This window comes from Chinchilla lanigera, unplaced genomic scaffold (genome assembly GCF_000276665.1).
Source record: "Chinchilla lanigera isolate Chin_1 unplaced genomic scaffold, ChiLan1.0 scaffold00048, whole genome shotgun sequence".
Classification (NCBI taxonomy): Eukaryota; Metazoa; Chordata; class Mammalia; order Rodentia; family Chinchillidae; genus Chinchilla; species Chinchilla lanigera.
Window position 1 is genome coordinate 16,054,996 of NW_004955449.1, and position 24,507 is coordinate 16,079,502.

Here is a 24,507-nt window from a genome sequence, read left to right on the forward strand (position 1 = left end):
TCTTCTAATCACATATGTCCCCATTCCTCCTAAACTGTGGTCCTAATTCCTATGTTTCCCTATCATCTTCCACTCAACATTTTCTCAAATGCAGTCTTGCTCATTGGATGTCTTGGAAGGACACCCTCCCAATACTTTCCTCAGCAGTTGCTGACTCTTGGGAAGGCTTTGATACCACCTCAGGCCTTTGACTGATTCCATATGGCTACAGCTGTCTCTGAACCCAGGTTAACTCTCAGTCTCTTTGCAATCTGGATCAAGGAAACTTGGGTGCCCAGGGTGGGGATGGCATTTGGCATCACGTATGCTGCAAACTCTGTTAATAGTCTCGCTATCTGTGTGACCTCTAGTCATTTCCCTAACCCTTCATGCTTCATTATTCTAGTCTATGTGTGCCATGGGGAGAAGAATAATACCTGCCTCATAGTATGACTTAAAGATTTCTCAACTTTGTGTTTCTGTTTGTGAAGCAGAACAGTGGCTCACTGGTGTTAAATGCATTAAATTAAAAACAGTCAGTCAAACAAATAATGCATGTGCTACAGAGAGAGAAGAGCTGGTGCCTAAGGAGAGAGCTCTAGGATCTGCTAGAGCTCGTGGGACTAAGCCAGGCCCAGACACAATTTTAAAGGTAATAGATTTACAGTTACTCCTCAACCACTATTCTCTCTTCCTATAGAAAAGGTCCAACATATATTCGCTTGGTGGTAAAATACATTCATGTATTTAAATGTATATGTGTAAAATTTTAAATTGAGGGCATACTTAGTTCAAGACAGATGACACAAGCTGGGAAACAGATAAAGAAGCAAAGATGATTGTGGCCCAGATGAAGTTTAGAATCTAGCGGCTGCAAGAGACATCACACAGATAATTGTGCAGTTACTTGCGTAATTACAACTGTGACGAGCACTCTGAGGAAAAAAATAACACATAACAGGACTCCTGTCCTAATCCCATGGGTCAGAGAAACCTGTCAAAGAAACGGCATGCAAACCTAAAAGGTGAGGCCTCGGAGGAGGCTTGGGGAAGGGAAAGTGCTTCACAGACAAAGGCAACAGCACGCACCAAAGCTTTGGGGTCATTTTAGACCACGGGGATAGAAAAAAGAGAATTAGTATCTTCTTTTAAAATTAGATGGTAATCATTAACAGGCACTAAGGAATTACCTGCTTTGCCAAGGGGAGACTGTGTTGGTGCTACACATTGTACCAACACCCCGCCACGTCAGTATAGAACACGGAGAACACTTCTGATGGAGGTGATGGAAAACTTTATGGAGAAAATTAAATTACAGTTTTAAAGGATCATTTGGGCTTTAGGAGACGTAACTAAACTAGGAGAAAGCACTGATGAAATGAGCCTGACTAAATGTTATGAGTGTTATAATGTCCTTTGCTGTATCAGTATTATACTAACATTTTACATTCACTGAGCATTTATCATGAGCAAAGCACTGATCCAAACACTTTCCATATGAAATTTCATTGTCCTCGCTACACATTTCTGAAGTGACTACTACCAATTTCCTGTTTTGCAGATGACATAGTTAAGACTCACAGTCTGAGAAGCACGCCCAAGACCACACAGCAGCTGCAGGGTAGCACTCAGGACTCAAACTGAGATCCCATCTAACATCTCAGTGCTCTTAGCTAATTGGCTGTAATGTTGCTTTAACACCCACCTCCAACAATAGATGGCAAAACGTGCTATTGATAATTCAAATGGCAATTTTTTATTCCTGTTAAGGTTGATCATTTTTACACGTGTCTTTAAAAAAAACTACAGTTCTTATGCAATTTGTTCATATGCAACTTCTATAAAGAAGTGGGGGCAATTGTGAAAAAAATAAAACTATCAAGTTTTGCTACTAGCAAATCAGTAGAATTACTTTTTTTAAGGGTCCTTCCCCAATCTCCTGAAAACACACCATAAAATTTGCTGCCAGAATCATTTAGAAATAAAGTTGTCCTTTTTACAGGTCTTTTATAAGCTGTTTTTGTTCTTTAACAAATAAAAAACGACGCAATTGTCCCCTACAAAATAGCTGAGGTTTTACTTGAACAAAAATCTGTTTGGAAATGTTAAGCTGGTTACACAGAACTAATATGCCTCAAGGTGGTCATTCTCTCTGGATTAAAGCTGTGGAACAATCGTGGCTCCTGTTACAAGGAAAATTACAATGGACCATTATGAAAAGGAACAAAAATCTCTGTTCCCAGAGGGGGGACTGACAAGCTGAAAGTCCTCCTCTAAAAGCCAACACAAAAGCCTGATTGCCTCATATTGTTTGTTTATGTAAATCAAAAGGGTGTCATTAATTGTGTAAGTGGAACTGCTGAGCACCAAAGGAGGTGGTGATTGGCTAGATTCTTGCTCATGGACTTTGGGCAAATCTGACAAATCCTGTGGCATTTATTCTAAACTCTCTGGACACCATTAGGAAATAAATCGGTTATTCTGTACTGGAGTGAATAATCTGCATTTTTAGAGCTATAGTTGGAACTATAGGACTTGAAGGCAAGAGAAGACATCTTATCGAGGAGCTGCTCACTCAGTTTCCCCAAAGTTCTCTCCAGATTGAACTCCAGTGTACATCATGACAGATGTTCCTGCAACATTTACTGGGGCTGAGTGTAATGGGGATAGCCCCCGGGAACATGATCAACAACGTATCACTAAGATCAGTGATGACGTGACTGATGTGGACTACAGGGTTGAGCCCAGTGGTGAAGATTTCCACACCAAAGGAAATGAGGGAGAAGATGGAAAATCACAAGGAAACATGCTGCTTGACTCATCCATAGATGAGAAGATCCTGAAAGGTATTGTACTGTATTCCCCTTTCTCTGCACTTCGCTTGTTCTCATTTATGAACTCACTTGGAAGTTTATCTTTCAAGCTTTCTTCTTTTTGGATAAACTCTTATGACAAGAATAAACAGGATATCCAAGAAGAGTAGCTCCTCATTCTGCCAGGGCTGTGTCTCTTAAGGACTAAACTTTTGCCTCTGATAAATCCAGCTTTGTCTTTTTGTGTGATCCTAGATCTTTTTTCACTAGAAGAAAGCAGAATAATATTAACTACATTTGTGAGCTGATAGGAATATTTATTAAATGTTGACTAAATATTAAATTGTTCTTAAATATTAAATTTATTATTATTATGAACACCCCCATTACTATTTGTAAGGAGAGAACTCAGAATCTGTTGCATATGCCTGAAGATGTCTGAATTCACTTCTATATCCTTTTTACATATTAAAGGAAGAGTAATCAATAAAGATATTACTTATTAAAAAAGTGAATAAAGAAAGGAATCAGAGTTCCAATAGTAATTTTTAGTAATCATAATTAAAATTAAAGAAATATACTTGGAATCTAAATTGACACATTTTAACTCTTGAACTACATATATCTTAAGTGTTACAATACTTGAATTTTTCCCCAGAAAACCCAGAAGAGAACCTCTTTATTGTTCATAAGGCTATCACAGATCTTTCTCTTCAAGAAACAACTGCTGATGAAATGACATTCAGGAAAGGTAAAAGGAACTACAGTTTTCTACACAGAAACTGTTTGACTGTGTATGATGACAGTTTTTGCATGTACTAATGTGTGAGTGTGGTGTGTTGGAAGGGCAATCCAGGCAATGCCTTCAAAATCTCAAAGCTGCTTTAGGCAGATAAGAGAATCTTGACTTATCTGCTGTTTCCCGCCTCAGAGAGCATCCCAGATGGCTTCAGACTAAAATGGAACGAGCTGGTATAGCTGATTGGCATACCAATGTGATATCTGTCTTTCATTAAGTTAGCCCACTAAGTCAACCTTTCTTTTTTGATTTGGTGTCTCCAAATTTGTGTCAGGTACCTTATTAAATGTAAATGTTTTAAAAGCAGGTATGCCCTGAAAGTCTACTATTGGCACACAGTTTAGAATAATTCTATAAATTGATTTACTCTATAAAAAAATTCTAGGCTCCTGATGTAAGTGCAAAATGGTTAACTATTTCTTGTCTAAAAAATGTCCCAGAATGATGAAGTAGATTTAATTGTGCTCTTTAAGGAAATGGGAGAGCAAAGACATTGAGGTGACTATATTAAATCTCAGAGGAATGCAGTAGACTAGGAGACAAAAAGTCCTGTAGACATTTCTTCTAAAATGATACTATATCCAAGCAGTATTCAAATAAAGGGTAGGATAAAAATCCACTAATTAATTATTCATGTCCTCTCCTGCAGCTGTAAATGTTGTATCTCAAAATTAGAGTCAGCTTGTTAGGTCTAAATAATTTAGCTTACTTAGGACCTGAAGGCAAAGATATTAAAGAGATAATTGGTTGAAATATTAGAACATCACATAAAATAGTAGGTGTTAAGGAGGACAGTAAGGTGATTGGCCATTTCTTGGATTGCTCCTTTTGCCTAGCTAACTCTGTCCCTTGACCAGTGCAGAGAGAGTTACTTCAGGGAAAACTGAGCAAGCAGTACCTACTGAGAGGTTACTACATCCCCAGAGGTAGTTTATAAACTTAAGGCCCCACAAAACGAACTAAATCACTTCTTTGCCCTAATCTTTCTGCTTGCATAGTCATGAAGCTTCTGAGGCAGGGATCATAGTCTTCAATTAGAGCCTTTTTCAAATTTCTTATCTAGAGACCCACTATAGATGTCAGGTTTCTAGGAGCTCCCATTTTGATCAAATGGAGAATGAAAGCAGTCTCTATTGTAAAGCTAGATGGTCTTACCAGCAAATTTGTCTCTGAATGAATCCTTTCATGTTTGATGGATCATGTGCTTTCCTTTACGATGGAGGCACAGATTTTGATGCCTTTTATTTTCACAATGGCAAAACAGCTATAAAATCTGCAAGGAGAATGCTCCTGGACTGAAAAATATAAAGCTGCTAAAAATATGAAGAAAAGCTATAATTTAAATTCAAGAATTCAAGAAGTAATTTCATTCATGCCAATCCCAAGCCTGAGTTATGAATATGAGCAAAAAGATCAGTTTCTTTTGTTCTTGTGAAAAAACAAAACAAACAAAACTTAATATTATAGCTAACATTCTAATCCATTTTTTTGTGTAAAGAATACTGACTAGATACCAATGAACTTATAGCTGTTATAGATAACTAGTGGAGTACTACACCTTCACTTCTATCCCTCTGAAAATTTAAAATCTGATTTCTAGTTGAGTCTGGTGTTACACATCTGTAATCCCAGGACTTGGGAGGCTGATGCAGGAGGATTGCAGAAAGTTCAAGGACAGCCTGAACTGCATAACAAACCCCTATCTCAAAAAGCCAAAAGAATTTGTTTTTGCTAGAGCAAGAAAGGAAAAAAAAAAAAATAGAACTAAAAACCTTGGATGAAAAACGGAATCGTGTGCACCTCTTTCAGGAAGAATAGAAAACTGGAGTGGGAGGACAAAGGCTTGTGCTGATGGAGGAAGTGGAGAAGCCAAGCCTGGCGAGGGTCACAACCCGGACATTTCTGGACAAGGCGCACTATGCCCGGGGCTCCCACAGAAGCCTTTTATTGTGAAAGCTCAGAGAAACTGCCTTTGCCCTCTTACGTGCTCAGTGAACTTTGAGGAAGGTGTACTGATGTGACCAAGATGTGTGAAAAGTGTCCAGTGCAGTGCGTAGTTTTCATTGGATTATGACTGAAACAGGCTAATCTAGTACTATGCTATAACCTCAGTGTGATTTCTAAATCTGGGCTTTCTAGCAATCGGTGGGAGATCTTAAGCGTACTATGTGCGCCTCGCTGGGCTTGTGCCTCAGTTGCCAGTACATGAGCCCTGAGCATCTTGGCTCTGCTCTTTCTTTTGTGCCTGATTACTTGACGAGAACGCTGAGGAACAGGGAGTCAAACGCCCAGTTTGCTCCCAAGTTTGACCAGACACGTGCTGTCACTGTTTTCTAATTTTCTTTGAGAGGTATATCTGGGGGTATGAGATAGGTCCAGCATGCTGTTTTATTTAGTCACATATCCAATTTGTGATAGGTTAGACAGGATTTTTAAGTATGTTTCAGGGATTTACAGTCTCACCAAATAAGGTAGCCCACAACAGTAGAGATCCATAGTCAAATGAGCTTGGGTTGCTGACTTCCCTGAGACTTACACTATTTGTTAGTACCTTAATGGTTTGGATAGATTTTGAAGAAACTGCAAACTAATTTGACTGTGAACTGTGTTTAATTGTTTAGAACATCTTAGTAGCTCAGAATCATATACCATAAGACAAAAGTTGAGGAATCATTGTTCATAAAAATAATTTAGAGAATCATAATGACAGGTAGGTATTTTGAAACCTCTACACATATCAACTACCAATTGATTTTGCTATAGGACCTCAGTGGGAGAAGATTCCTTTGAGCAGCACCGGTAACCAGGAGATAAGCAGAACCGTGGACGGGATTACTGAACAACCTCTAGAGGAGACAGATGCCGAGAGTAAGAGCAAAGCTCACTCAGCAACAGAAATTGAATGGTTGGGATTTCGGAGACCTAGCCAAGTTGTTGTATTGCATTCTAAACAAGAGGAGGAGGAAGAGGTTTGGGATGAAGAAACTAACGATGATAATTGCAATGATGATGAAGATGAGGTCAGAGTGATAGAATTTAAGAAAAAGCACGAAAAGAGTCCTCAATTCAAAGACGAAGGTGATGTAAGTGAGGACTCTCCACTAAGCAGCCCTAGTTCACAACCTGTGACACCTGATGAGCCGCCAACATTGGGAAAGAAGGGTGATATCTCTAGAAATGCTTATTCAAGATATAATACGATATCCTACCGGAAAATCAGGAAGGGAAACACCAAGCAAAGAATTGATGAATTTGAGTCTATGATGCATTTGTAACCTAACTGGAACTGACAACTTCTCCTTCTTGCTAAAACAAAAGCTAATTTTATTCTGAAGTAAATCTTTCCATATCTTATTTGAGTTATCCCCTTGAAAGTTGTGCAAGCTTGCAGGATTTTTCACTATACAACAATGTGGAAATAACCTTACACAGAGTTCGATCTGGTCACTTCAAGTAATAAAAAAACCAACTTTAGATTAATTCTTAGGCATTGGCTTTTTAAAACTTCACTAATACTCCATTACTGTAATAAGCATTAAAGAGACAGCCCCACTGGGAAATCTGGCATAGTGTGGTTTAAAATGCAGTACTTAACAAGAGGCAATGATGTGAAATGACTCCTATTTTTCTGGTGTTTTTCTTCCTGCATATTGCGGATGAAAAACCTGGCATTAAATCTCTATTACTTTCAAACATGGATTTGTGTACTCTTTCATCAAACTTCCAAATCTGTACCTTTCATATTACCTATCATAAAAAACATTCTAAAGGATTTTCGTTGGCAACTTCTGAGTGGAAATTCTGCAGGCCTCCTTCCTAGGTGTAACATTCACGGAAGTGTCTCGCTAGAGGGGCTGTCAGTCAGGAGGGCTCTGCTAAATGCTGGCTTTATGCGTTCAAACAGAATGAAGCTCATTGTGAGGTCACCATAGGGAGGGGCTGGAAGACTGGTGGGCAACAGGCGTGAGGGTTATATTGGTTCGTTTTATTTCTGTGGCTGAGGACAACATCTTGTCTAGCAAATTAAATCATCAAAGAATGACAGTTTTAATAGTATTTTAAGAAAGTACCATTCTCTATCACTGCACTTTTTCTTATTAACAGTAGCTCAGAATAATTTTCTTTCCTTAGAAATCTGAGACAATGCTAATCATAAGTGTGCTAGTTACTATGAAAATGAAAATAATTATCTGAGAATACTTTCAAAGTAGGGTGTGAGCATATATTTTTAGTGAGAAAACTGATACTTGTTGGGAATATATAATTTGCTGGTCCTTGGCCCACATCAAGAAACTTAAAATTGTACTTGTGGAGCCTCACAAAAACCAACATGTCAAATAATGTATTGAATATTTATGAAAAGAGTCTATATTTATATTCTTAGAGAGTTTGTTCCATAACTTTTCATTTCATGCTTCCATATATATCACCCTGAACTTTCTGTTACCACAGATAAAAATATCTTTTGCCTCTGCAAATAAAAAGACAATTCCTTATTGTCTGAATGTAATACAGTCTTCATTGTACTATTCAGCCCTTTGTTTATTTCTTTTTCATTTTGTGAAAAAGCCTGGGTTAGTCCTTCTTAGGTTATTGCTTATTTATGTGTAACAAATCCACATATTCTAGTATGTGGCAACTTCTTTGATTCTTCTTGGTTATATGATATCGTATCATGTACCATTATTTAGTGTTTATAAGACTCAGTTTTGTATTCAGGATTAACATACTCTTTTTGTTCTTTTAAAGGGATAGCTTACTACCTGATCATATGAAAGGTGTTACCCTTTATTATAAGGTATGGTATACCCTTTACTAAGGGTGAGGGTTTACCCTTAAACTATAGAACCTGAAGATTTCATTTGGTATAATGTGAGCTTTTAGAGTAAAGTGAGGGAAATCGGGTCTTTATTGATAAAGTTAGGTCAGAGATTGATTCACTAGGATAATTTCCTGTTTAATTTAGATCTTCTAAATCTTTCTTTCTGGGCCAGGGATATAGCTCAATGGCACAAGCACCTGCCTGGCAAGCACAAGGTCCTGAGTTTGAGTCCTGGTACAAAAAAAATCTTTCTATCTGGACAACCTATTTTCTGGGTTACTGATGATGCCTATAATTTTCTAATTAACATCAGAGCACCATATTGTGCCATCTATCATATAACAGAGCCACATTATTAACTCACCTTAAGACAGCCTATGCTTTAAGTTATTCCAGTAGATGGTGTGAGTCCTGTGGAGCTTGAGTAAGATGAGAGAAACATGGCTCTCTGATTTGGCAAAGCAATTGGTTTTTATGGGGCTCCAATGTATACAATGCATAGTAATCCCATTTTTTTAAAGCTTTGTCCTCTCACCAGGTAATTAACCAATAATGAAAAGTTTATCAACAGGTGTGGTGTTGCATGCCTGTAATCTCAGCACTTGGGAGGCTGAGGCAGGAGGATGGCCACAAGTTCTAGGCCAGCCTGAACTACATAGTGAGTTCAAAGCTAACCTGAGCTACTTAGGGAGACCCTTTCTCAAAAATAAAACGTATACTGTTTTATCAACAAAAACTATTTTGAGGTATGGTCAATTGGTAAATGCTCCGTGTTCATGGATGAAGTGATACAGTTGTGCAAGAGTGCCTATGCCATTCTTTGATGTTGCTGAGCCTTGTCCTAAAGTGCACCATACACCAAGGTCACAGTGTTAAGGGACTCGGAGCAATGTGAGGTGATGCCTGTCTGCTTGAGCTTCTGTGCCTAGGAGGACAAAGGTCTCCATCAGATGGCATTAAAATATGTGAGAAATGACTGAGAACAAAAAATTAGTAACTGTATATGAAGATTTTCTGAGATTTTGTGATTCAAGCTTCAGAGTGATCAGGACTCTGGTACCTGGTAGCAAAGGAAGATGATTTATGGTGTGAATGCTGATATTTACGATATGATTTTTAATTTTTTGTTGCCAGATGTATAAGAATTAATAACTTTATTTCTCTGTAAATATGAAATCTACCTTTTATAAACTGCTGCATTTGAAGGCACAGAATTTGCTAGAACCTAGCACTATCTCTTCCTGACATGTATATATATATTAACAATTTAAATGAAGAATTGTTGTGCCTGACTTGCTCTCAATAAAAGTTGATGTTTTGTTTCTAGTCTCTAGACTTTATTTTCTTTAGCTTCTCTCCAAAATTTAGTAACAAATATTCCATGACAGCAGCTATTAAGATCATCAATAAATGCCTCTTCAAAAAATGGGAGCGTCCTATTCCAATTAATTTGCATTATTTGTTGCAGAATGATTATATGTGGAATTACCAAAAGTTTCTGGTGGGTAGATATTTAATGTATATGAAAAATTTGTATGTGTTTAAAGAAACTGAGGTATTATTTTAGATGTATAATACTACCAACAACTTGAAGAGTATATGATTATCTTTTAGTCATCAACTCATACGTTTAAGCAATGATGATATTTTTATCGTAATTGTTTTTATATATTTCCATGGGGTCGCACTTTTAGCAAATTTACAAGTGGAGAACAGACATTTAAGTTTTTTACAGTGATACGGGAAACATTTTAAATAAGCAATAATAGAAAATTATGGAAAAGGACGAAATAGCAGCATACAATAAAGAAGAAATACGTTTGGTTATATTAGAAAGGCAATCGCTTCTCTTAAAGCTTGAACTTTCATTGCTCTATAAAAACAAGAGGGCTATAAAAAGTAATGTCAAAAGTTATATTTGCCAATATTAAAATATCATACCATACCATAACACCATAAATATAAAAACCAAAATATGTACAAGCTCATGAAGAACAGGAGATAGCTAGACCATACAAGCAACGCAAATGGTGACACAGGCAGTAAATAGGAGGCAGAAATCACCCAGATACAAGTACAAAATAAACCAGTCATATCTAGTCACTAATTTCCACCTCAGGAGAATTTAAAAAATAAATTTAGAAAGTAATTTGGATTTTTCTAATCATTTCAAATTATATGTTTGACTCCTTCTTTATATTACTTTCATTTGGTCAAAGGCAAAAAGTGAGTACTTAAAAATGTTCAGAAGAATTGGAAAATCTTCTCTATTGTTTTGAACTTGTTCTCACACTAACAAATGTTTTCATTCAAACAATAAAATTACCCACTGGGTCTTTGCTTTCTCTTGTTTTTAAACCTACTTCCTTCCTGTAGTAGCAAATACATATAAAATTAGCTAAGGTTGTCTGGAGAAGAATGCAACATATCTATAATCCTCAACTGAAGAATAAGCCTCCTGATAATTTAGAATATGACTACTCCTTTAAGTCTGTAAAACAGTATCCAGGGTGAAAGTCTCTGACATAGTTTTATGCCAAAGGCCAGATACACACAAAGGTGTGCACTTACATGGGAGCTACAGGTATTCAATGACAATTTAAAATTATCTCTTTGCTGAGTGTAGAAACTCTTGGTTTTACTTTCTGCCAGTTTAAAGCATCCATACACATACATACACACACGTATAACATATATTTCATAAAAATTGATATTTTCAATGGTAAAGTTCAAAATCTTTATTCATGTTAGCAAAAATTTTGGTTTCAACACCTACTATAAAGGTTTTATTCATATACATATTTATAGTGAATATCTTTAGGCAAATATCTATCAATCAATAATAAAATAGAAATATATTTGATTATATGAGACCTCTATTCTCAAAGAAATTATTTCTTATTTTATGGCAATTTTCCTTATGAGGAGCTCAGTATATTTGAAGTTGTCCTATGTGCTGGAAAATGAGAATTTTCACTTTTGTTTTTACAAAGCAAAGACTTAGGTAAATTTTCAAAGGGACCCGGATCAAAATGGTCATGGTTAGTTGATTTATTGGATTGGAAACAGGTGCATCAAATTGTCTTTGTGTGGTGGTATTTTTTTTATCTTTTTCTTTCTTTGAGACATGGGTATCACCAACGTCTGAAACACCATCCATCTGGCCTAACTGAGCAATAAGATACTTTGTATGGCGTATTCAAACTTTTCACTGGGGTATTTATCAAAAAATAAATATTTTATATAATAGTTTTGGTTAGTGTTTATTTTTCTTATTTTAATACAATTTGGCTTACAGCAATTTTTTAATAACCCATGAAACAGTTGTTGTAAAAGCACTATAGTGACAATTGACACAAGTAGAGTAGAAAGTCATGGTTTGAATTTTAAATTGAAAGATTCTTCAGTTTTTAAACTTTTCATCTGTGTTCAAATGCAGTAGTTTATCAGCTTTGCTTAAAGACTGGGTGAAGAAGGAGCTGGTGTTATTCGCAGAAAAAGCACTCTACAATTTTTTTCTGTTTCTCATATGTCGAGAGAAGATGGAAGGTAACGAGTCAAAGGTATAGAACCTTTCAAGACATGTGGAGTCATCAATCACACTTACCCCTCCACATAAGTTGCTTAACTGAGACCCAGCTTCCATTTCCTGTCTGCTCACCAGTGAAGAAAGGCGAAAGTGGATTGAATTCAATTCATTAAGTTATCTGTGACATCAACCACCTATAATCAAGGGGGATTTTAACTGGGCCTACCTGCATTGATTGCTCTATTTATTTAATTATATAGTGTAGAGAATGAAACTTTTTTGGAGAACCAGATAGAATGGCAGCTGAGTTTTACCTCTTAATAGTGGGGTGACCAATTCTTTCATCAGTGCTGTGGATACTCACTCTTCTTTGTTAAGGGGAGAATGAGACTGCTCCAATGTGACCCACTCAGTGGGCCAGAGCAGATGTGGTGCATAGTATATGGTACTATTCAGTGATGCTTAGCTCTTCTCTGTTTTACTTGTACCTCTCATAATTTTCTTGTCTTTGTAGAAGATATTGAGACCTTCCGTTGAAGTATTCTTTCCTGTGTTCTGAGTATGATACTTAAATTAGAAGTGTTTGAACAAAAAAAGATCCTATCTAGTAGGCTTCAACCCCATTTTCTTCATAAGAGATTCTTACAAATCACTTTCAGCTGATTTTGAAATCAGGACCAATTGAGAATGTTGAATTCCTGTACACAGCAATTGGTATCCTGCCCCGGTGCAGTGTCCTAGGCAGTGCTAGAAGGATGATGGTTTCATATGTAAGAGAATGTTTCCAAAGCAGTGTGGTGAAGCTAGTGACACGCTGTAATCATGGGCACGTGGTTCCTTGCAGCCCTCTGAATGACAGCTCATTGAATGTCAGCAACCAGAACTGGGCAAATTTGATGCTGGTGATAAAACACGGCTGCACCAACACAGCTGTGTCACCCTGCGTGGCAGTAGAGTGGAAGCTGTGGGTAGCTGTGGAAGAGAGGAAGTAACTGGGCAAAACACACCAAAACATTTTGACTCTTTGGTAAGTTGGTGTTTTTGTTTTTAAAATCAAATCCTGTTAATATTAGCCAGTGTTCAATCTAACATATACAGACTTTTTTTTCCTAATTAAGGCAATAATTTAATCCCATTCCAAGAATATAGCCTCCTTTTTGAAGAAGTCAGGGCTGATTAGGACCCTCATGTGCTCCACTTGAGGGTTTATCATTAAAAGTCCCTGAAGACCTATAGTAGCATTTAAATGCTTATTCCAGTCTTCTAAAAACAAAATTTAGAGGATGATCCTGTTTTCTTTCTTTTTTTTTTTTTTAAAGTTGTAGGTAGTAGATTTGACAATTAGTCAATACTCACAAGGTAAAGCCCACATAGATTCTAACTGGTGATTAGCTCTTTGTAATCTTAGAGTCACTGAGCACTTACATGACAAAAGGATTTAAAAATTCTTCTCAAGAGCAAACAATGTCATGTTCCAAAACAACCTTTTGTGGTAGTGACAATATACACTGAATTATAGCTTTATATAATAAGTATGTCAAGGTAAAATCAGGAAGAACATATGCTAAGCAGACGGGAGAAGGTTCTCTTGAGAAAAATATTCAGCTTTCTTCAGCTGGTATACCTCAAGGCAGATACATTCAAAGTATGAATCATCTTTTTCTAAACGGTGTTGATTTTTCTTTGTGGAAACTGTTTTTGGATAGAATAGAGGTTGTATAGGCTGCTGAAGGGGCTTTCAGAATCTTTCAGTTACATGAAGAGTTCCATAAGGCATCCAGCATGGTCAGTAAGTCAACAAGTCCTTGGCAACAACAGACTTGTCCCTCCCCCATCCCCAAATGGCTGTTTTGGGAGGAATTGTATCATTTGCTAGTTGTTCTTTTATCTCATCTGCAATTGTAAATTATCTGAATAAAACATTTTAAATATGTCACAAATGTTCAAACTGCTCCCCCTTCCCACTCTGAGTTAATAGTTCTGCTTTTGTGAAATTAGTTGGAAGTTAAAATTGAGTGTTAAACAGAAAATAAGAACTAAAAATGCTCAGTTTTAGCATCATCTCAACTGAACAAAGATTGAGAAAAAAATAAAAATAGTAGCATGAATCACATGGGCATGCCACAGGGATTCAACTCCAGCAAAGAGGTTTATGGCCCTCTTTCTAAGGACAGCTGTGGAACTGATTTGTTTAGGCCAGTGGGCCTAAGCTGTAGAATGAACCCATTTTCCAGAGACACTGACCCTACCACTAATTGGCCTACAATTTTTTAGACAGGTAATTTGTTTTAGGGTATCAATTTTCTTACCAAAATGACTGTAAAGGATATCCTGATTTCTAAATATTTTTTCTGGTATGCTTGCTAAGTACTGATACAGGTATATTAAAGATGACAGCTAATTTGTAGTAAGGAAATAGTTTACTTTTCCCCAGACATCATGTTATCATTGGGTTCATATTTGGGGCTTTGCTCTTTTTCTCCCCCTTGGAAGTACCAGGTCCCTCTTCTTTGGCCAAGTCTAGGACAATTTTTTTCTTAACTCTCTTCCAAAGAGCTGTTTATCTCATTTTCTTTGTCTTTTATCATTTTTCTTTTATTTCTACTTTGTAATGTTTTAGAGTCCAATTTTAGCATACCTCATCCCAGGGAAGTAGTATTTTACTACTTTCATGTAAAAAACATAACATTTTTCAGTGCTCTGTTTCCACTTATTTGTCAACTCCTCTCTTATGGTCCTACACTAGAGTGTGTTCAATAATTAAAAGCACTTTTGATGATGACAGTGTCTTGTGACCCAGTTTCTTTTTTAAACTATTTACATAAATCTTAGAAGTTACAGGTGTGGCCAATTTTTTAAAGTATAGAACATCCTTGCCTATAATTAAATAAATATCTAAAGATTCCTCACTTAAAATTGCCTCCACTAACTCAGACTGAAAAAGAAATTACATGATAATCTAGATCAAAACTATTATTTGCTACTAGGTAGTTATCAATAATTGATCAATACTATTTCAAACTCTTCAGTAAACATGCATTAGTCTGGAAGGGTTTCAGCAGCGTAGTAGCTTTAAAATAATTGTCTAAGGTCTTGTAGCTATAAAACTTCTAGCAACTTATTTCATAAAAAATTACACCATAAAGGACAGGTGCTCATTGTGTATCCCTCTACTTGTAGGCCAAAAGATGTAGTTATTATGAAATGCTACCACCATTGAATCACTGTGTTTCCCCACATCTGTCTTCATTTCCAGTTACCTGTGGATTCCTGGAAGAAGCTGGAGGGGTGAATTCCATACAGGGCAGGAAATAGGCAATTCCAAAGGCCACCCAGGGTGGAGAAGGACTGTGATCCTATGGTGGACTCTTTTCCTGAGTAATCTTTTGGTATTTCAAATATTGTGACTTTTAAAGATCTTCCATTCAAATGCTATTAGAATTGAAAATGTAAATGACACTGAGAAATGCAGTCACCAAGTCCACTGCTAATTTCACAGTATCCAATGAGTTTTCTAGGTAAAAACATCGGCTTCTCTTCAGTCTTCATAGTACTTTTCAAATTTCCACTTTTGATGTGGTTTCATTGAGTCACAAGCAGCTACTTTCAGGGTCTTTTGAGAAAAATTTCCTTCCAAGCACAACAACTGATGTGAGTTTTCAAAAACAATGTGATTTACCTAGAGAAAAAGAGGATGTGGGCATGAACTTCCAGCTGGAATCAGCATTGGAGGTACAAAGAAAGCAGCTCCCTCCAATAGATGAGTAATTATATTTCTTATTCCTTACGAATTCTCTTGGACTAAATAAATAACATAAACACAGGCTTTGTCAAGTATTGTTTGTCTTGTCTCAAACTACGTCTTCATACTTAGTAACTATCTTATTTATAGAGAAAAATTCCAAATGGCATCTCATATATTTGATGAATGATGACTACCTCAGTGGTGGTAGTAAAGAAAAAAACATATGCCATGACAGAAAGCATTAAGTTTATATTTTACAATGCACTTTTAAATAGCAAAATGCTAGATGTGATATATTTCATTTATGGTCTCTTTACCATAATCTTTGATAGAACATAATTTGATGTCCCAAAGTCAGATTAATGAAGAATAAATCAAAGACATTTCAAAGAGTGCTGTTGTTGCTTAATATTTACTGAATATCTTGGAAATGGCACACAACCTACTGAGGGTCTATTTAGAGTTTTACATATTTTACATCTAATAATCCACTCAACCACTAGTAGTTATGACAATGATAATCTAATAATTAAAATATTTTAAAATAGTTTGAAAATTTTATAAAAACAGGATTGATTTTCATAATAATTTATTTTAAAGATGTCCCTATAAAAATTTCATCACCCTTGCTAGACTACAAACATATGATGCTAGCACGTGTGCGAGGCTTTTTGTAAAATGGTTGGCTTCGAGGAAAATGATTCTGTGGCTACAGTGTTCTGCCAATGAGTTGTAAACAGGTAACTAAGTCACCTGTTTCTCAACCTAAAGTGATGTGATGTAGGAACCAGTGGGTGGTGAGGCACTCCATACCCCACCTGTGAGAATATTCTTAGGGAGGCCAAAACGGAAGGCATTTGGGGAGAGCACATCTGGGGAACATCTCTGAAATGCAATTGCATTGATCATTTGAACAACTAATGTTATCTAGAGTCAAACTCACTAGAATACTTTCTTCTATGAAGTTCCGAACATCTAATTCTTTCTCAAAGGAGACAGTTTCCTGCTATTCGTATTCTCTCTCTTAATTTCTGTTATTCTTTGAGATTTAGATTCCTTTGAGGGTTGCCATAGTCTGGGTTTTAGTATTTCAGGTTTGGTCCCTGGGTGGTGCTGCTGGTGGGTGGAAGCTTAGAGAAGTGGGGTCCAGCAGAAGCTAGTGGGTCCTACGGGCACAACCTTGAAGAGGACCGTGGGAGCCCACTCTCTTCTTTTTTCTCTCTTTTGCTTCCTGGCCATGAGGTGAATGTTTCTGCTCTGCCAAGTGTCCCTACCATGATGTGCTTCCTCACCAAGGCCCAAAGGAATAAACTGATCTTGAACTTAAACCTCCAAAACTGTGAGCCAACACAAATACGTTCTCTTTATAATTTATCTGAGGTATTTGGCTATAGTGATGGAAAGCAGGGTTTAGGAGATTTAATAGGAAAAACTTGCAGAAGTAAAAAAGAAGACAGTCAATCACTGAGCTATTCTTCTCCGTGACTATCTAGTAAGGTCAAAAGGGAAACACAGGATGAAGAGTAGGCCAGCAGCATGGCCCAAATTCACAGGCACAAACAAGGTAGGGGTCAGATTTCTAGTTCTTGCTATCTTAACTAAATTACCTGCTTTACCAAATCAACTAAGTGTCTAGGAAGGCCTGTCCTAAATATTTTCTCATCAAAAGTCTTTGCCAAGATTTACTTCTAGAGATGTGGGATGTGTTTTAGTTATTGTCCTTCTTTTTTCTTTTCTTCTTCTCCTCCCTCCCTCCTTCTCTTTTTTTAGCACAAGGGTAAAGAAGGACAAAGTAAGATGTAATTTATCAGTAGATAAGTATGAATTCCCCAACAGTATGCAACATAAAAATACCAACGTATATACCAGAAATTTCAACTTTTCTGAATAATTTGATAGTATTATCATTAAAGAGAAAAAACTGTCCAGAAGGAATTAAAACATAACAGAGAAAGTCAGATGGATACAAGTTTGGAGAATGCATTATCCAGGCCCTGATTTTCATTTTTTCTTTTTTTTTTTTTTTAAGACAGGGTATCGCTATGTGAACTGGCCTTGAGCTCACTTTGTAGCCCAGGATGGTCTTGAACTCACAATGATCCTCCTGCCTCAGCCTCCTGAGTGCTGGGATTACAGGCATGTGCCACCATGCCCGGTGAGGCCCTGATTTTCACTCTGAGCAGAAAAAGAATAGTCACTGACTGTAATATCAAAGGGAAGACACCCCGGCCAGTGGAGACAGCCCAAAGAGGAAAGGGGCAGGCAGCTTTGAGCAGAATAACAACTTCCATGTACTCGATACTGAGAAGATTTGGTGACTACTAGTTAGTGAGATGTCAGGAAATTTGAGAGTGCAATCCTGAGTCTATTCCTGCCATCTCAAGATCCTACACCAGAGCTTATGTGTATGTGTGTATTCTGTTCAAAATACAATTGGGGAAAGCAGTGGAATTTGAGAATAAGCCCAGTAGAACAGGTAAGTTCTGGTAAATACTGAGGACTGGGCTCTGGAAACCTATTTCCTGATCCAGTTGGACCTGCTGGTTTCTGTGGGATAGACGCTCCTCACAGCAGGCTTCAGGCTGATAATTGACACCAAGGAACACGAAGTTGGTGAGTAATTGTACGGTCGGCTCTCCCATGAAACCACAGTCAGCTGTCCTTTGTGAGCTGGTCCCTACACTCCTCAGAGAGGACGAGTCCTGGGCACCAACAGGGGATGAGAAAAAGTTGTCTTGTATGGAAAGAGGGTAGAATGAAGAACGAGAACCATATTCAAAGGCAAGGCTTAGAGTAAGCATGTAGCTTCTCGGTTTTTCCTTGTACCTTTCCTACAGGATGTTAATGACAACCAATTTCAGCTCATCTGCCTTATTTTTAACATTGTTGATTGGATGAAGTGAGTGACTTTTAGAAACAAGGTAATGATTGAAAATAGAGCCATGAGAATGGGATGAATTCTTTTTAAAAGCATTCTTTTAATGCGACTTTTTTTTTAAAAAAAGATGGACCTGACAATTTACTGAAAAAAATCTGTTTATCTTTCTGAGTGAATTTTACCCTGCCTCTGTTGTCACAAACACACTTACAGCTTCCGAGTGAGGCAACGAACAATGAGGATTTTATGCTCTTTTTGACTAAAGGGTAAATTTGCAGTGAAGAAGAGGTACATAATTTTGCTCACCAGGTCTGGGTGGAAGACGGATGTTAATTTATGCAACCATTTCAGCCCTTTGTTTCCGTTATCACAAGTGTTCAGCTTCAGTGATCCTCTATCAGGGGCGGGGGCCAAACACCATTCTTCATGTTTAATAAGTCTCAACCACGTATAATTAAATTGCTGAAGCTGTAGAGGAAATGAATGAAGAAATGATCACTCCAGGCAGCAAACCTGGAGAATTTGCCAAACATTTTGTTAGTAATAATTAAAAATATAGTTGCTTTTCTTTATTTATTGTTTGAGGTACTGGAGACTGAACTCAGGCCCTTCTCACTGAGCTACATCCTCAACCCTCCACCTTAAATTTGTTTTAAAAATTTTCCTCAAGGTAACACTAAGTCAGGTGAGTCCTCTGGGCTGAGCTCAAGCTTGTGATCCTCCTACCTCCTCCTCCTACGGGGCTGAGATTACAGGTGTGCATCAGTAAGTTGTACTAATAGTGATTTATATTCAATTCCCTGTGCTACCACTTTCAGTTGTGATAGTATGCACATTTTGTTTACTCAGCCTAGTATTATTTTTCTCATTTTTAAGTTGAATAACAAAATTATCTCACAGGGTTGGGAGAATAATTATCGAATATTTAGCATACAGGAAGACCTCAACTAATGTTATACAGTAATAAAAATGATTACTGTATCACAAGTAGTGCAGATCTGCATATGACACTATTTCAGGTGTTCTGAGTTCCAGACAACTCTGATGCTTGAAGTATTGAAATCTGCAAGCCATTCTTGACTAGGTTTCTAAGCCATGGGTGGTTTCAGGGAGATCAGTCACAGTCTTAAATTTCTTCGGTGGAAATTGTTATGTCTTCTTGTTTCTGACTGTCTAGACAACTGGACTCTTGGCTTTGTTTTACTGTAGGACACATTAAAATCTTCCTTTTCTGCAAGGGCAAGGAATCATGAGGTTTAGCCATGTCAGTATTCCTCAGTTTATGAAAGCTGCTCTTGGAGAAGTCTAATTCTGAACAGTGTTTAAAACAAACGTTGATTCAGGTAATCGAACCAGATTTTCAATCCTTAAAAATATTTTCTATGGTTGTTTACGAGCTAGTATTTTCTGCCTACTCAGTTTACTATAAAACTACTAAGATAAGATGGCTATTACCTTGAAAATGATATTTCAACTGGTTTAAAAGTTAAACACTAAGGAGATGGTCTTCAGGTAGTGTAAGTGTAGCATTTGATAGTTCAGTCTGAGGGCTTTATTCCTTTTCAACTTTTTTTTGGCTGAATATCATTCTCTTGAGCTTGCTATTAGTCCTTATTTTTTGTGCCCAAACCAAGTTAACTTCTGTGATGTTTCTGTCACTTTTATTACTTAAGTAATCCAAAGAGGCAGAAGCTAAAAATGAACAATTAGATAAAGTGGGAGATGAGCTTTGTGGAAGACAGTGGCTCCATAATTCATACCTTGGTCTCTTTCCTCATCTAACACACTCAGTGGTTACCAAGAACAGCGGTTGGGTCTTCAGAAGAAATACTATTTTATTGATCACAAGAAATCCCTATAATGATGAACCGTGAAAAAATATAGTATTCAATATTTGCCTATAGTTTAAACTCACTGTGGTGTTATTTCATAGTTTATGATTTTATTTTCACTCTGAATTGTTAATAAGCAAGTTATTTCCTTTCAGTTGATTTTTTGGATACTTTTCACTTCTTTGTCTCCATTCTTCCCTAATTAATAAAGAGTTCCCAAGGGCTCAAGTTTGTAATCCACAGCTGAAGTATGGCAACAAAGATCCCTATTTTTCTAGTAGTAGTTTTTTGAATTAAAAGGTGGAGAAAGGGTATGTTTGAAAATGTAAGAAATATTTCTAAGTTAGAGAAGTAAGAGTTAGGAAGCCTTGGCTGTCAATGGAAATTAATTTTTCTACCAAAGAGTAGTCTGTAGTTTTGGGGTGGGGGCTGATTGCTACTTGCAAACCAGTGTTCCTGGGAGCCACATTTGGCACCCAATCAGACAGCTATTGGCATAGAAAGCAGAGCTCTTAGGGAACATGTGTTGGAGAAGGAGGTGTGATCACGCAGCTCACCTGCAGCACAGCAGGAGGAGTCCCTGTTCTGTTTTCCTGGGCCCTACTTCCTCTCCTAGTAGTTATGCTCTGAGTTTGTGGGAGTTCTGCTGTAGGGTTTTCCATCATGCGTTATGGATTATATGACTTCCGTTACTCCCTGAAGATGCATGTGGAATGGAATTAGAGAATAAATTGCTTCTTTAGGGTGATTACTTAAAAATATAGTCTCTCTTTATTTTCTCTATCATTCTATGTTTGTATGTTATCTTTTCTTTTACATTCTTTTGTTATTTTTATTGCAGTGATATTTACAGAGCACTAAGCATAAAGTATTCTACAAGTTTCTTATGTGTTACCTAACTCCAGCCCTACCCCTAGAGGTAAGTACTATGCTTACTCCCACTTTCCTAGGGCTAAAGAGTTTTCAAAATTAACACAATTTTGTAAATGACACATACTGGGCCCAGAGGAAGACTTTGGTACCTGCAGTTTTACTCTTTCAGTTGCTGTCATTGCATTTCATGGTGGACTCTCTCACTAGCCTTATAGTTACATTGGAGTTTGGAGAATAATTATGGATTTCTACTTAGTGAAGATAAATTTCTTAAGTAATCAACAAACATGTTAGAGGCCACACCTATCAACCATGAGGTACAAAATTCCAGCTAAGCATACCTTGCTGCTCGCCACACACTCCTCGAGAAAGACTGTGGTGTTTTCAATGGAAATGCATTTACCCAAGGCCACATTAATAAGCTAGAAAGCAGAATATAAAATATGAATTAAGAAAAATAAAACTTTTAAAGTAGAATAAAACATCCAGACACATTTAGAACACAGACTATAAAGCCGTAATAAGGTTAAAAGATAGTTAATAACAGTATTCCTTAGCACAAGATGATTTTATTGGTTGCTAGCTCTAACAGAGACATAATGTAATCTTGCTAAAGTACAGCTTCAGTCTGTCAATTTAGGCCTGTGATTCAGCCATAGAGCCAGAAAACAGAGCTTTCCATTAACCCTTGCTTGGACACTGAAAGGCAAATGAGCAAACGGTGGCATGGAAAGTAGTTATTTTCCTGTCTCAGATTTATCTGATGCATGTATTAAAAGTCAATGCACATACTTGCAATTTAATCAGACCACTGCGTTCCTTGGCTGACCCCTCCAAGCTGTCTGCTTAGGCACTGACTCATAGATAAATTGAGTCATTCAAAGAAAGGTGGATTCCAGCCGATTCCCTGTCAGAGTCTTTCTAATGATTCAAGTGAGCTGCAATTCATTACAGGAAAGTCATGAAAGCTAATATTGAGTCAAATGCAAAGGCACTTTCTGGCAGGGCCCCAGGTTTTTAATGGATTCACAGGGTCAAATATGGAGGTAGCTTTCTATCAGTCACCATTTAATGCAGGAAAATGTTGATTCCCTCACCCTCTTTGACATCCTGGGTAGAGCTAACAAGGCAGTAGGTTAATAATGCAATTTAGGCTTTTCAGGCTTTTAAAAGAGGTATGTAGAGCCAAATCTATACCACTGAAACCAGGAAAGCCTCCTGAACTGGGAGCTTGTGAGGTCTTTGTTGTCAGGGACATTATATTTGCCCCTTCTGTTTTATAATACCTAACAAAGCTGTCATTCTAAGAGACTGCATCAAAGTAAGCTGTGTAGCTCACAGGGTTGCCAAATTTCATAACAAGGCAGCCAGTGTGTTGGTCCCACTTTTACGCGCATAGCTTAGCTTAGAAGAAGTAAGCAGCAATGTCAGGGACCCAAAAGTGCAAGAAGAAGTAAAACAGAGAAACTTACAAGCTTGGTAAGCAAGGGACAGAATGGGTGAAAAACTTGGGCATAGATGAGTCAGAGTTGAAATTGTAACCTTTCACAGAAAGGTGGACCCTCAGCAGGATGGTGTACTAGGAAAAAGGATTTACCCATTATCCCAGGAATCTAGGTTCTTCTCAGGAGTCAGAAGCCTTATTCACTTGATTTTGAGAAGAAAATTTTACTACTGTCATTGGATATGTACCCTCCCAAATCTTCAAGGTACAGAAATCAACATTAAAAATAGCAGGTTGTTAATGTCTGAGGTGCCTGGCAAAGACGAGCACAAAATAATTCCAGAGGAACAGAATCTCCATCAAAAATCCTCAGAGAAACTTCCGTTCCAGTTTAAAATGACAACTATGGGAGCGTCAGTGCGTGTGAGCAGTTACAGCGCAAAGCAGAACCCAATCACACTGACTTCAGAGGGCCGCGAACGGAAGTGAGTGAAGGCAGAGTACTCCTGGAGCTTAAAGCAGGAAATTATTCTGGTTGTTCTCTGGATCTCAGCGGAAACAAGTGTCAGCTTCTGTATTTTTGAGTAAAGCAGAAAATATTCAGTCTTTAAAGGAGGTTGGACATTGGTTCCAACACAGCTGAGCAGGTTGTCCTTTGTCAGCAGGCTCTGCGTCTTCCATGAATTAGTCTCAGCTTGCTGCCGAGCACAGACGGTTTCCCAGAGTTACTTGACCAGGTAACCCTGCGCAGAACAACTAACGCTGTTCGGAGCAGTTAGGGAATCCCCAGTTTAACTGACTTCCTTGTGTTTATTTTATGTAATCCCTTCCTCCAAGCAGAAGGAACTCGGAGAAAAGGCATAGCTCTTCTGTCCCAGTATCCCTCTCCTTCATTGCATCTGAAAAGCGTTTTTCTGTCAGAGCTTTCATGGGGAAACTATTTCTCATCTTACATATGTGGTCTATGATATGCAAAGAATTTTTATTTTTCATTTCATTGAGAATAGTTTTAAAGCATTTTCATTTTTAAAAAGTTGTTTCCCTAATTTTATTGTACTCATTTCAACCTCCCTGCACCCTTTTAAATCAGGCAGTGCATAAACTTCTAATTTTCTGTATTAAATTATTTCATTTCTCAACTCTAGATAAGGGAATTCCTCACAGCTCATCTCACAACTGTTAAATCTTAGGTGTGTAGGCTGTTTGCTAACAATTTAGTCCAAGGAGAAACACGTTATTGGTCAAATTCTTTTATTAGTTTTAAATATATTTGATTCAATAAGAAATTATTCTTTTTTTTTAAAAAAAAGAACTTTCACTGGATTTAAATTCATGAGAAAATAGGCTGGAAAACAGGAAAACATGGAGTATGAGACAGAAAATGTGGAGTTTATTTTTTCAGGCTGTTTCAAGATTGTTGATTCAAATAATGGTCTAGTTAATTTTATTGTGAATTTAAAAATAGCAATAAAATTCCCTTGTGGTTGCTTCAAGAGGGAGCAAATGACATGTTTATTAACATTTTTCTAGAGCAAGCAAAGAAAAAAAACAGGACAATAGTCTGGACAATAGAAGGAAAGGATCTGTTAAACTCATTTTAAGAATAATTGCTGCATTTTGATATATTATAGTCCTGGCATCAGGGAACCCTATTTCATGAGAGCTCTGGAAAAAGTTCATGAGAACTGCTTCTAGAACTTATTTTATTATAACTTTAACTTATTAATCCCACAAATTAAAGGATTTCACTGTGATATTTCCATGCTTGTATACTTTGCCTTCACACTTCCAAC

General features: G+C 37.2%; 2 protein-coding genes across 3 annotated transcripts in view; one reads left to right on the forward strand and one right to left on the reverse strand.

Moving 5' to 3' along the window:
- The window catches only part of Galnt5 (polypeptide N-acetylgalactosaminyltransferase 5), a 61,777-nt gene that overhangs the window by 3,703 nt on the left and 33,567 nt on the right, over positions 1 to 24,507 (reverse strand). The window contains exons 8-10 of one of the 2 annotated variants that reach the window (XM_005393412.2): positions 21,612 to 21,692; positions 18,872 to 19,033; positions 11,137 to 15,621 (exon numbers count right to left, since the gene is read on the reverse strand). In XM_005393412.2, the coding sequence (XP_005393469.1) occupies positions 15,481 to 15,621; positions 18,872 to 19,033; positions 21,612 to 21,692 (384 nt within the window). In that variant the 3' untranslated portion in view covers positions 11,137 to 15,480. Of the gene's footprint in view, positions 1 to 11,136; positions 15,622 to 18,871; positions 19,034 to 21,611; positions 21,693 to 24,507 lie in introns of those variants that run through there. The other variant, XR_001235826.1, reaches the window with a different exon arrangement.
- On the forward strand, positions 1,740 to 9,739 carry Ermn (ermin, ERM-like protein). Its single transcript, XM_005393411.2, has 3 exons — positions 1,740 to 2,825; positions 3,451 to 3,543; positions 6,355 to 9,739. The coding sequence occupies exons 1-3, from the start codon at positions 2,600 to 2,602 to the stop codon at positions 6,864 to 6,866; spliced, it is 831 nt and encodes a 276-aa protein (XP_005393468.1). The 5' UTR covers positions 1,740 to 2,599; the 3' UTR covers positions 6,867 to 9,739.

Coding starts and splice junctions, on each gene's coding strand:
- Ermn (XM_005393411.2), top strand. CDS start 2,600: ATGACAGATGTTCCTGCAACATTTACTGGGGCTGAGTGTAATGGGGAT. Junction 2,826..3,450: donor AGATGAGAAGATCCTGAAAG/GTATTGTACTGT, acceptor ATTTTTCCCCAG/AAAACCCAGAAGAGAACCTC. Junction 3,544..6,354: donor TGAAATGACATTCAGGAAAG/GTAAAAGGAACT, acceptor ATTTTGCTATAG/GACCTCAGTGGGAGAAGATT.